The sequence below is a fragment of the Symsagittifera roscoffensis genome, chromosome 6, assembly GCF_963678635.1.
Source record: "Symsagittifera roscoffensis chromosome 6, txSymRosc1.1, whole genome shotgun sequence".
Lineage (NCBI taxonomy): Eukaryota > Metazoa > Xenacoelomorpha > Acoela > Convolutidae > Symsagittifera > Symsagittifera roscoffensis.
The window spans coordinates 27,918,396-27,931,882 of NC_087067.1; the positions used below are offsets into that span (position 1 = coordinate 27,918,396).

The 13,487-nt window shown below is 36.0% G+C and overlaps 1 protein-coding gene across 1 annotated transcript in view; it reads left to right on the top strand.

Annotated features, from left to right (window-relative positions):
* LOC134848525 (uncharacterized) overlaps nt 1-12,288 on the top strand; it is a gene marked incomplete at its 3' end in the record, with an annotated part of 43,491 nt that extends 31,203 nt beyond the window's left edge. Inside the window, 2 exon segments of the mRNA XM_063866024.1 lie at nt 2,000-2,090; nt 12,173-12,288. Coding sequence (XP_063722094.1) covers nt 2,000-2,090; nt 12,173-12,288 — 207 coding nt within the window.
* Nucleotides 12,289-13,487: the final 1,199 nt, after the last annotated feature.

Here is a 13,487-nt window from a genome sequence, read left to right on the forward strand (position 1 = left end):
CGGATGCAATTGCCCGCCGTGGTTATAAGCTTTGAGCGGAACTCGGATCTACTTAACAATCCCCCTATTGTATCTACTAAAGAATCTCCACCCCTGTAAGTAAAAACAGTAATTTCGCACAAGAGCATTGTATGTAAATTCGGACTTTGCTGCATTCTGATTGGTCGACAGTTTGCTGCAAGTAGCCTTAGTAGCGATCTCCTCCCCTTTCTTGAAAGGGGGCTTGTTAAGTAGATCCCGTAACTCTGGTTTATGAACTTTCCACAATATGTTTTTTCAGTTTTAGTTTCCGTTGATGTCTAGACAGTTGCTCTTTTTAATTAATTCTGTCTGTCCGAACTTTTTGCAACTCTCTATAAACATGACTAAAACTTTTCAAAAAAATTCAACGTTTTGTCAGACTTTTTTGATTATTTTCAACAGGCATGTGATTGACAATGAAAGCCAATTGGAACATTCAAGGTTTTTTTTTCTGATTTACGAGTGGTCGTTTTTTCTCTAGGTTTTATTTTTTTATTTGATTCAACTGACTGTTTTTGGCTAGTTAATATGTTTTCCTTCTTTTTCAAATGGAACATAAATACAAGGTGATTTTTTAATGTGGCCACAACTTTCAACGCCTTCAAACCAAAATGCTAGGAAGCTCAAATTTTATGTGAAGGCTTACGAGATAACACCAAGTTGAATCATATAATTGTTGATACAATTTCAATAATTACTAGAATGTTCAAAGTGATTGTTCTTGATTGCCAAACAGCACCGATAGAATAATGCATTCTCGACTCGAGGCAGCAAGAGTGTATCTGACATAATGGAACGGAAAACTTCGGATAATTTCATTTTCAAAGCATCAACGGTTACAGGTCTAAAGTCCCGAAAAATGTGTTCTTTGAAAAAACCCCATGAAAAGAATTCAACAGGCGACAAATCGTTCCACTGACAGTCCACTTTGCGGTTGAATTTCTTCCTGAATTTTCGAATTCTTGTTTTTATTAAAACCCAAAAAAAAACGGACAAACTAGTAACTACTAGATTTTTGATTACGTCTAACTGCTTGTAATTATCCCAGCTCTATCTGTGTCAAAAACTAGATAATTAGGTTCAAAGGAAAAGGAGATACAAAGAGCTTAAGTTGTGGCCATATTAAAAACCACATAGTATTTTTATCACTAGATTTATTAGGAAGCTATATTGCACATAACTTTCTGATAGATTTTTTGTTTTCTGATTTTGACCGGAACACAATTTTTCCCGAAGTAAACTGCTCGTGCGCTGTATAACATTTCATTGAGGCTGAGGCATGGCCATATTTACGCTTCAATAATAATATTTTCTGAAAAAGTGGAGAACATGTCTACTGTTTTTTGGGATTGATTTTTTTGGATTTTTTCTTGTATTGGGAATCATTACAAGTGTCCAAGTCAGTCGTGGTATCTAAAAGAACATAATAAGAGCTCTTTCATGGTTTTTGGGCTGGAAAGTGGATGCATATTTATTTTGCAGGAGTGAAGCGCATATTTGACTCATTATATGATTGATCAAAATAATTTTCTGTAATCACCTAAAACACTGTCTTAGTTTGATTGAAACTTGTGCACTGTCGTCAAAGTTTTGAAACATTGAGCAGGAATTCCATTTTTCAAAATCTTTGTCAAAAAAATGGCAGATTTTGGTGCATGATGCTATTCAGAATTAGTAGTAGACCGGAGTATATAAAGTTTAGTGGAGGGGATTCTAATAAATACATTCAGTTTATTGCAATTATTGCAGTTTATTGCAGGAACTTTCAGCTTATTGCATATCTACAAACAGCGAAAACTGGTTGGCGTACTCGGTGCGAGTGAAAACATATTCTTAATGATTTTAAAACTTTTAATGATTTCTTAATGATTTTTAATGATTATTTGAGGTCAGTGACAGCGAATCAAAATCTAGGTTATATAACCTCTGTTTGCCTGAGCTAAATCAAGTCAAATTTTATGGCCATGTATTTTAACAGGTACAGGTGACAACAATCATGGAAGGGGAGATGGTGAGAAGAGCGTTCGGCCCACCGAAAGTTTCCCGCTATGCAGCACCACGTCCACCGGGTAAAAATGCACTTTGTCACTTCGCTCATTGTTTTTCTAAAAGCCACTCTGCACATACAAAATTAAAATAAATGAGATAAATAAAAACAAGTTGTTCAGACTAATGAACGTAGTGAAGACTCTTCTATAGGTCTGGGTGATTTTTTTCAGGAAAAAGTTCTAAAATGCTGTAATAACTACTGATGTACCTAAGTATATATGACCTTTTTAAATTCATCTGCTAAAACTTACGTACTTTATCTATTGATCCAGTTTTCTCAAGTTGGGTTAATGTTATCAAAAAAGCGCCAATCATATATTGTTCTAAAAATTCAAAGAGTTTAAAAGGCATCAATTTTTTTCTCTGAAACTTGAAAATTGAGATTTTTTCAACACAGTCAGTGTTTTTTTTCTGTTTAAGTGCGTTTAATATTTTTTTCCAACTGTTTTTCCCAGTTGGCTATGTTGGTTGGTTGCTTGGCTGGTTATTAATCACCAATGTATCTTGCAGTCAATTAATGAATCTTCTAACTTCATGGTTTGGTGAAAATTTGTGATTTATTCTCATTGAAACACAAAACACACTTTGGAAGCTGATAACTGCTGCTTGCAGTTCTATGAAAATTTTTTGAAGTTTCGAAAACGCGTACTAATTAAAAAAATTGTTTCAATAGGAAATTTTGTTTTATCGTTTTGTTATTGGACGGTTTTTTAAAATTTGGAATACAAAGAGTGAAGATTATTTAAAAAAAATTAAACTTGTAAACACCGTAGAGCTCGAAGACTTTTAATAGTTTCGTCCACTTCACGTTTTAAGAACGAATTATGATGGTGTAGGGTGTTTTTTCTCCAGCCGATTTTAATTACTTCAGAGAAAACTGTAGGGTGTTTTCATTTTGAAGCCTTTTTTTGTGTTTCATTTTCATTTTTTGCTTTTGATTTGAATTCCAAATTATCTAACAACGTTCTCTCCGTGTCGAGGTATCATCTCTGATAATTTGGCTAATTAGATAAAAATGATCAACCGTACAATCTTTCCCCCCAAATTGATTCAAGAGTCGGAAAACAATTATCAACAGGGATGAAAGATTACTGTGCATGTAGCACAGAACGTTCCGACCACAGTCTAAAAGATAAAAATAAAAGTTTCTTTTTCAAATTACTGATTTTTTTCTGAGTGGTTTTATAAAAGGATCCAAATGTTTGAAGTTTTTTATTCCCAAAATGGCGGTAAGAAACTCCAAAAACTAACTTTACTCAAAAAAGCTGTGTTACATGGTTTCAATTAAGCATAAAAAGCTACTGTAAACAAAATTCAAAATATTTAAATTGTTTCTCTTAACACGGGAAAAATTTTCAAACTTAAAAAAAATTGTCCAAATCACGACTGAAAGAGCTTTTATGTGAAATATTAATCGACCTATACCGATGATTATTTGTGGTTCCTGATTGTGGGTGGAACATGAAAAGACAAAAAAGAAGAAAAACACGAACACACTCGAATGAAAATTTCCTCCACTTTTTTCAAATATTCAGAACAATATTAACCAAACCAACTACAACTTAAATTAAAGAAAGAAACCAAGCTTTTTTTCTGCGAATTGTATCAGTTGCCTGATTTATACGCAACCATTTTCCAAAAAACAATAATACCAGGATAAAACTTTTCTTATAATTGTGAATGAGTTGGTTGTGAAACGAAACGAAAACACATAATAAAATGCTTTTTCTTTGTTTGTTTTATAATAAAAGCTTCGAAACTTTGTCCAAATCTAATTTTTGAGGCTGTATTTTTGATTTTTTTTTGCGCTGAGTTCAAGTTAATTCAACCAAAGCTGATCTACTTACTGCAATCCGAATAGGAACACTGGTCCGCCGACACCACAACACGAAACCAGCCAACCAAAAACGCGTTCCCAACTCTTTTTTTGGAATTCACTGAATCAGCTCAAATTTTTCTCAAAATCTCTAAGAAAATAGATTTTTTTGCCAAAAACCAGCACGAAAAACCTTCAGTGCTTTTTGTGTGCAAAACAAAATTTAATTTAATGAAACAAAAAGGAGATAGAACACTTTGTTTATGTCGAAAAGCCTGTTGTGTTTTTTGCAAATCTCAAGTCATAAACGATTGTGGAAAAATGAATAGAAACTTTCGGCGTCTCCGGAGCAAACCCATGAAGTTTTTACTAAAAAAGATTTGAAAAAAATGCAATTTTTTGATATTATGATGACAAAAGTCAAAAACTGCAGAAATGTCAGCAACTTTCCGTCAATAGAGTAGAAAACTGTTAAAACGAACAAATCGATTTTTTTTGGTTAAAATTTTGAGTTCAGTTTTATCTAAATTTTTTGAAAAATGCAAATTCTCGAAAACGAATCCATTTTGGTTAGAACTTGATGGATTTGATAAAACCATGAAAATTTTTTGAAAAAAAAATTCTGAAAAATACCGAAAATGAGACGATGCAGTAATTTTCCTAAACTGAGAAAACGCAATTGAGAGGCAATCAAAAGTCCAAAGCTAGCTATTTAAAGTTTTCTGCTTGACTCTTGAATGGCTTAAACAAAATTGGATCAGTCGTAAGAAAAAGTATCAATTGAAAACTTTTTTTTTTCTTTTCTTACACAGTTTAGAAACTTATAACACTACAGCTACACCAAAAAATTCAAAAAATGCTGCATATATAAGTTTAAAAAATTATAACACTACAGCTACACCAAAAAATTCAAAAAATGCTGCATAAAAAAGTGGAAAAAGAGGTACTCGTTGTTAATGATCGATTGAAGGAGAGCTTAGAAAATTCAGATAGAAGATCCAAGATCAAAATGTTCAAAGAATGCAAAGCAATCCTAAAAAGCGCCCCAGCCGGGACTAACAAGCTTGCGATTGGCTTTGATAAAACTCAACATATTTGCAAATTATTAACCGAATTGGCTGGTTGGCGAGACAGGGTTGCCAAGGTTAACGACGAAATTAATAATACGTTTGTTTTTCATTTGAAATACAAAAGCCTTGTTATGTGAAGCAAGTTTTTTCAAAAGATTCCTCAAAATCTGCTTAGTCTAAGTCAAGTAACTATAGTTTCCTCAAATCACTGTTCCCGAGTGAGCTTTGAAAGAGCATTTACTAACAAAAAGAGTTAAAGAAACAGAGTGAAGCTAGCTTAAATATCAAACACCAGGAAGCGATTCTAGATGAACAGCAACATCAGAATGAAATTGGAACAAGAAGTTCGGTGGAGGTTGGAGAAAAGCGTTCGAAACTGGATTAATTATGTGAGAAAATCTGCATTAGGGTAGCGGAAGCCAAAATCGTAGAAACCGATTATCTGGAAGAGTTTAAAGTAGATCAACAACAAGATCAATCTTCATCCCTAGGCCATCCTTCAAATAGGGTAAAAGTTTGGTTGACCCTGCAATCGACACTTAGAAAGTTCCTGGTTTAAAAAAAAAACAGCCTGCGAAAAATCGTCACAGGAGAAAAATTGAGAAACAAAACTGGGTATGACGCACAATCTTTGTTTATCGCAAAACGTTCAAGCTCATAAACTTTTCACTTGAGCAAATGCAACAGACTTAACGAACCACATGTATCTGTAGTTTTTTTCAATTTTTCCTAGACAAGTCTCATTAGTCAAAAACAGAATCTATAGTTTTCAGTTCTTGCTTCAAAACAAAACAGATGCGCATTAACAAATGAAAAAAACGCCCGGAAAATCAAACACAGACGAACTAATAAATCTAAAGCAAAGACTTAGTTGTTTATGATCCAACTACATTAGTTTGACAAAAAGGCTGATTTTCCGGCATGCAGTTTTCGTAAAAGCATAAACACGATTTGGAAATGCTCCGAATCAAAATAGATTAACCCAACATAAAGACCAAACTTTTCAGCAAAGAAAAAGCTGTGTTTTTCTATGTGCAAGGAAGGCACAAGTTTCACAACTGCCCCGAGCTAAAACATGCATCGAGCCGGGCGGCAACAGCAACCATAGTAAATTGCTTCATGTTGCCAACTGAGTGAACTCTAAACAGGATCCCGATAACTCAAGTGTCAACTCAGCAAGCTTTAACACAAAAAGTAAATTAAAAGTAAAGTAACAAGGCATTTCGAAAGGCGTATGATGAACCTGGAAAAAAAACGCCAGCGATAGCTTACTGAGCGTCAGTTCTAGTTTTGCGGACAGTGATCCCGGTCCAGCCAATACAAATTGCGCCATTTTAAACAATAAGTCGGAGCTGATTACCTCAAAAAACTTATTACCAATTCTTAATTTCGAAGTTGCATCAAAGTTCCTTAAAGTTTGATACCTGAGTTGTGATTCTGCATCGCGCCGATTCAAGGTATCAGCTAGATCAGTCAGTTTTCTGAATAGTTCAGGCAAAAACTTAGATCTGACAGTCTATGGTATCGATGCAACATAAATTGTTAAAACAAAGTAGGTTCAGTTGAATGTGTTTGCTACTTTTGACGAATTCGAATTCAACTTCAATTTAAGTGCACTTGCTGAAAACCGATTGGACGACGGTTCTAAAATTCAAAATTCCTGCCCGACAAAGCAAATAATTGTATCATTCTTGTTCTGTTACATCCAATTTTTTCTAACTACGCCGATTTTGATTTGATACATGGTCTCGCTCACGCTGTTAGGCCAAAAGATTAGTATAAAAAACAAGATAACCCAAATGGTTGCCGTCTGCCTTAAAAATTGTGTGGTTTTAAGCGGTCTATTACTGTCAGATTCTGGTTTACTTTCCATTATCTACAAGTGTAGTATCCGACAGAAGGAAATTGCCAGCCAGATAAAGTCCTGTTCGGTGCTTACAAACAGTTAGATCCGCGTTCCACTGCTAATCAACCAGCATCTGAAAAATTCGAATCGTCAGCGAATCATGACGGTTAAAAGATATGCCGAAGGCATGCTGTGGGAGAAAAAAAGTCAACCTGTCCATTAAACACTACTCGGTACTCGATCAGTTAATATCTTTGGAAAATCTTTCGCAAAAAGACCCAAAAAATCAAAAATCAAATTTCAAAGACTGTCACAAAAAACTTGAGCAATGAAGACAAGAATCACGTTCCTCTCCATCTATTTTCAAACCAAGCAAATTGATGTCTCAAACCAAGCAAAAGAGCCAGCAAACACTTACACTTGTTCTTCTCAATTTTGGCAGCATCACTATGCTGTCTCGGCTGATTTGAAAGAAATTTCCTACAGGTGGGAGTCTTGCCAGATAGTCGACCTTCTCTTGTTTTCTGAGGCGACAGAACCCTCAGCTGCTGTGTTTGAACATCAGTGCACCAGATATATCGCTGGTGCAAGAGACTCGCCAAAAATTTGTTGCAAGGTTATGCGAAATGAGCATTGCGAAGATCTGCGTTGGGTAACCAGGCAAGGTTCCCTAATGCAGCGTCAACATTACTTCAAAAGTGCTTTATGGACGTTTAGTAGAGTCCTTTTCGAGGAAGCGGATTCTTTGAGGATACGGATGTAGCGTTTAAAATGAATCAAAAATTAGTCAAATTATTAGCATTCGATGTTTTTAAGTCGAATATGTTCACAAACGAAGTTCCTTAAATAACAAAACTTTATACGCACCCGAACCGCACCACCAAAAGAAGAAAAATTTTCTCTTAGTAGTCCAGAAACGTCTTCACATATTCACAAGACCAGCGTAATGACATGTTGGTTGTTAGCCGTGGTGGAAGCCGATAGCTAAAGCGCCCATAAACTCAATAAAGTGTAAAAGGTTTTTTAAAGTCATTTTTTGAACCCAACTACATTAGTTTATGATCCAACTACATTAGTTTGACAAAAAAGCAGTTTTCCGGCATGCAATTTTCGTAAAAGCATAAACGCGATTTGGAAATGCTCCGAATCAAAATAGATTACCCCAACATAAAGATCAAATTTTTCAGCAAAGAAAAAGCTGTGTTTTTCTGTGTGCAATGAAAGCACAAGTTTGACAAGTGCCCCGAGCTAAGACATGCATCGAGCCGGGCGGCAACAGCAACCATAGTAAATTGCTTCATGTTGCCAACTGAGTGAACTCTAAACAGGATCCCGATAACTCAAGCGTCAACTCAGCAAGCTTTAACACAAAAGTAAATTAAAAGTAAACTAACAAAGCATTTCGAAAGGCGTATGATGAACCTGGAAAAATAACGCCAGCGATAGCTTACTGAGCGTCTGTTCTAGTTTTGCGGACAGTGATCCCGGTCCAGCCAATACAAATCACGCCATTTTAAACAGATCCTTGAGCAGTTCCAGTTGAATTGGAAATAGTAAAACAAAGACACTTGTTGCTGCCGCAAATTGAAGTCTTTGAGGTTGACGTCTTATTTCTGTCCCGACACAAAGCCTTCACAAAGTCAACCGTTTCGAAGAAAACCCTCCGTTTTCTGGACCCGCTGGCCTCGTTCTTCAACAGAGCGCTTTCGCCGCCTCTCTGAAACAAAAACTGATACTGAACATTCTATCAATCTTGATGGCAGGCAAACTCTTGTAAAACTGTTCATCAGAGATTTTCAGAGTCACAAAACCCAGCAAGTCGTAGATAGTATGCGCGCATTGATTCAATTAGAGTTTGCTATTTTTACTTTTTGCGCCTTTTTCAAGTCTGTTTAAGTTCATTGCGACATCTGTAGAAAGCGTGAAGCAAAAACTGTCGCTCCAAATATGGCAGAGCTTCCTGTGGAACTGCTTGGTTATTGTCAGTTGCCCTTCACAAACTGAGGTGTAGAAAACTTTTGACCCTTTACGTCTCAATTCGATTTGATTGATACGGTGGCGCTTCCTATTTACGTCCTTGAGCACAAGGGTTATACATATTCAGATTATTTTGTCACTGAATACAATAACTTGTGTAATGGTGATGGAATGATTCAGTGCTCGTCGCGGAACTTCGTTAGACATTTGATTTGACAGTGATTCGAACGAGAACCGAGAACGAACTTCTACTCTGAGTTCAGTCTTGGAACACAAAGACATCCGCAGAGCTGGTCTACAAAGGTCTGAAATGGAAACGCAACCCGCCGTCAACTGCGCACCACAGTGGGCCATAGGAATGGTTTGCTCACTGTTTTAAGGTAGTTTTTTGACGCACATTTAGAAAACAGAAAACTCACACATGAAGTTTGGAACGACTGTTTGCACTGTAGAACAAGCACTGATTGCTCGCCCAATAGTATTAGTTAGAACATGCCCCGATGCCCCTGAAGTGTGAATTTCCTTTTGTTTTCTGCAAGGCGCCGACATACTATTAGCTTCCCCTCGATTTCAATCGGTCGGGGAGAAGTCTGATCATCGTAAGCAATACATTTGTGCACAACGTTTTTAAATAAACGATCAAAATGGTACGCGGAAACAAATTTTCATTTGAAATCCGGCGTTTTAGTCTAGAATGTAATCAAACGCAGCCCTAGTGTTAATTACCCTTTGGCTTGTATGAAAAATTTATTCAAGGAAAAAACCAAATTGCTCAATCAGCCGTACTAATAGACCCACACCGGAGTACTGGCGCGACCGACATCAATTGGTATCTCTTTTTCCTCTGTCTGGGGCCGAGAACGTTCTCGCTGGAACTTAGAGCAAGAAATTAGTTCAATGATTCTTTAGAATTAGTAAAATTTAACGTTGTGAAATATGTGTTATCTTTTAACCTGAAAATGATTTTAAAAATACCCATGCTTTGTTAATGTAGGAGTTGACACTCGATAATAGATAAACCTATGTTTGAAAACTTCGATATTTTTGAAAGCTTTAAAACTGATAGCAAATGATTGTTTTTTGTTGTTATATTTTCCGGAGTATTGTTTAAACAGCTACTTAATCGCTATTGTCTACAAAACACACGCGATTTAGCCGAAACTACTCTACTACAATCCGAGTAAGAATATGCCAACTGTACGCGATAGAGAAAGCGGTCAAAATTACTCGATACAAAATAACTTAGTCAAAATTGCAAAAACAAGCGCAAAATAATCATTATTTCTGCCCGAATCAGGGCAAAACCCTAAAGCCTCTGACTGCAGTTTGTTTTCTATGCAGTAGTTTGAAATCAAATAATAAATGAAGTTTTCAAACTAACAAACAAAATTCAAATTTTTTCGAGGTTTTTTGTAAATCATCCTACCGCATGCTAAAGTACAACGCATAAGCACGCTAAAGTACAAACTTTGCATCTACCAAAGAAATACATAGAGAAAAAATCAAGCTTCACCGCATTTAGAAATAATTTCTAAGACGGATGAAATCTCCGCTTACGCGTTAAGAGCACAAAAAATAACGCGTATTAATTGTCCCAAATTGGCTAAAATCTTTAAAACCCTACAACTGTATAGAAATCAATCACAGGTGAAATAATTTATTACTATTGAAATCAGAACACCATTATTTTCTAATAATAATCAAAATTTCTCATCAAAAATTGCTATTTAAAAAAGTGAAATTCGTCTGGAGAAAAAAGACATTCCGAGCACAAATACACCGTCATTTTCTTCAAAAATTGTTATAACAACAAAACTGCTCGTATCAGGGCGAAGCATTTAATGTTCCGTTTGTACTTTTAGTTCTATGGAGTAGTTTAAATTAAAATAGTTGATGACGATTCGAGAAAAATTTACCAGTAGTTTCCTACTTTTTGTTTTTTATCGCAACTTTATCTGGCACAATTTAGGTGCTCGGCTTATTGCTCCACGTTAGTTCTTTCTAGCCATTTGAGCTACTTACTTGCAAATTCTTAGTTGTTTAAAAATTTAATAATATTCATCAATCATAAAGTTTTTGCTCTTATAAGGTCTAAAACTGTACAAAGAGCGCGATTTAGTTGTCCCATTTGATTCAAATGGTAATTATACATTTATATAGTAACTATAAAATTATAATCTGTATTCAAATAGCGCGTATTAATTATTCCATTCGATTCAAATGGTAATTTTCAAATAATTTTTCCGGAAATCATTCTGAGTGAAGTCGAAATTTGCATGCAAAGAAAAAAGCCGAGTACAACATTATGAGGCCAAACTGTGCATTCTCTGCCTTGTAAGCGGAATCCGCAACAGTCAAAAATCAAATTTGTCGCGGAATCCGCAATATTGCTACTTTTTTTAATATTCTTTGCTGTTTTGGGTTCCTTAAACAAATACCTAAAACATTGTACTGCTCAAAATCGCTCCAAAAATAGGCGAATTTTCGGAATCCGCAACTGTGTTTGCGGTATCCAGAACAGTTTGTGGTGCTTTGTTTGGAAGTCTAAGAAACTGATATGGTTTGAAAAACGCAATGTTAAAAACCAACAAAATGATATGGTTTTACTTTAGTAGCACAACGTTCCGATTTATACTTTAATTCAATTAATGTGGAAAGATTTTTGAACTAATCACCTTAACTAACGCTTAACGCTTAATTACACAACGCTTAATTGAATCTTAGAACTTTTTCGCTCCTTAGGTATGCAAAAAATGTCCAATTTGAAACTCTCAATTCCCATCTAAATCGTAAAATAATTTTAAACAACTTTGAGTATCTAGTTTTCTATCTATCAGACTTTATAAAAAGGTCAAAGAGTCAAACCTTGTTAGTTATGAAGTCGAATTTTGTCTGAAGAAGGAAAAGAAAATCCACCTAGAAGAAAGATTCCATCTACCTAATCAAAAATGTGGCAATAATCTGGGCCTACCCCTAGTTTTCGGTTTGTTGCCTTTATGGTTTCGTCCTGGTCTTCTATTTTAAGCAAATCAGTTAATGCAAGGTCTTATTCAGAGGCGGATCTAGTGTTTTTTCGAACGAGGGGCAAAAATTTGGTCGACCTATTTTATATCGAGCTTTTAATTGCTTTTCCGATCTCTTCCAAATCGCTATAAAGAACGCATTTTTAGCAAATTTCTAGCGCCGCAGGCAACTTTTTGAACATACAGGCCAAAGAACGCGCGGTTCCCTTCAAAATTAGTATATATCGGCGCCCAAGGCGCCTTTAGAATAATTTTAGTGCCTGGAAGCCAAAATTGGATGTCCTAAAATAGTACCAAAGGGGGACCCTTCGGGTCGGCTGTGAGACAAATCCTTGAGGGGAATGAAATAGGAAACAACTTCATGTTTTAGTCACACAGCAATCAATACGAGCAATAAAGAGAAAAAGGAGCAGAAAGGACTTCATAAGAGTAACTTCATTGAAGATGATGTGAAGGTCAAGATCACGCCCAATTCGGATATATCCGGTTAGTTTTGAAGCATGCCCACTAACCACCTTCAGGCCACTCGGAGAAATTTTGGTGCAAATATAATAGTTGGGCCCCTAAAAAAAACTTAAGGCATTAAAATCTTCGAAAATATGTTGTCGCAGTTGCTTAATTGTGTTTTTCGAAGTTTAGACAAAAAATGCGGGACCTATTTTGCGTACTTGCTTTTTTTCTGGGACCCAATTATTATACTTGTACCGAATTTTGTTCCCAGTGGTCGCGGAGCCCGTTTAACTTCACGAAATTTAAGAAAGTTTTGGCGTTTTTGCCCAATTTCAAGCCTAGTTATTAATTTTATATAGCCTAACGATTATTTATACGTCGTAAAACTTTTCTTCTCATCTGGTTGTGGGGGAGGGGAGAAAAATTTAATGGATAGAAATTCTACAGAATAGAAGCAACGAATCGATATTTGTTTGGCTATTTTCTTTCCATTAAAAGATTCATATATGAAAGTGACTTTTTTCGGCTCTTTTTCCTTCACCCCTCCCCCCACCTCACATAAGCATCGATTTGATTTCATTGTGTAACGAGTGGTTTTACAAGGTTGAGTTTCAAGACCAAATATGTTTACATGGCCTAATTAGAAGAAGGGCTGAAAAAACGTTTTTGTTAGTAATTTTAAAAATTGAGAGCGATGCAAAATTTCCAAGCATTACTGTGAAACTAGATTTTTTTTTGTCAGATAAAAAAGAAACCAACTGTTAACTGTTCCTGCAGGGGCGGATCTAAGATTTTCACGAGGGGGGGGGATTTTCAAAAAAAAATCTAAAACATTGTCGACCTTTTTTTAGTTTTTGATTTTCCGAGCTCTCCTATAAAAAAGACCTTGGTTTGACCAGGTTTTCTGCACCGCAGGCAAACTTTTGAAAAAACAGGACAAAAATGCGTTTTTAGGCACTTTTTGGAAATTTTTTACCAAAAAATCGCGTTTTTTCGACGCTTTCTCTTCCCTCAAAACTAGTATAAATTGGAAAATTTTGGGGTCCGCGGGGGGGATTTCGGTCGGCAGGGTGTCGAATCGCTGAGGTAAGGGAGGGGCATCCGCAGCTCCCCCTCGCTCCCTCCTAAATCAGTCCTGTGTTCCTGGACGATCGAGCTATGCAGGGCGACAAAGGCATTGAGCTGGAAAAAAAAACTAAGATCAAGTTTAATCCTCCCAATCCCACGCCAGTGTT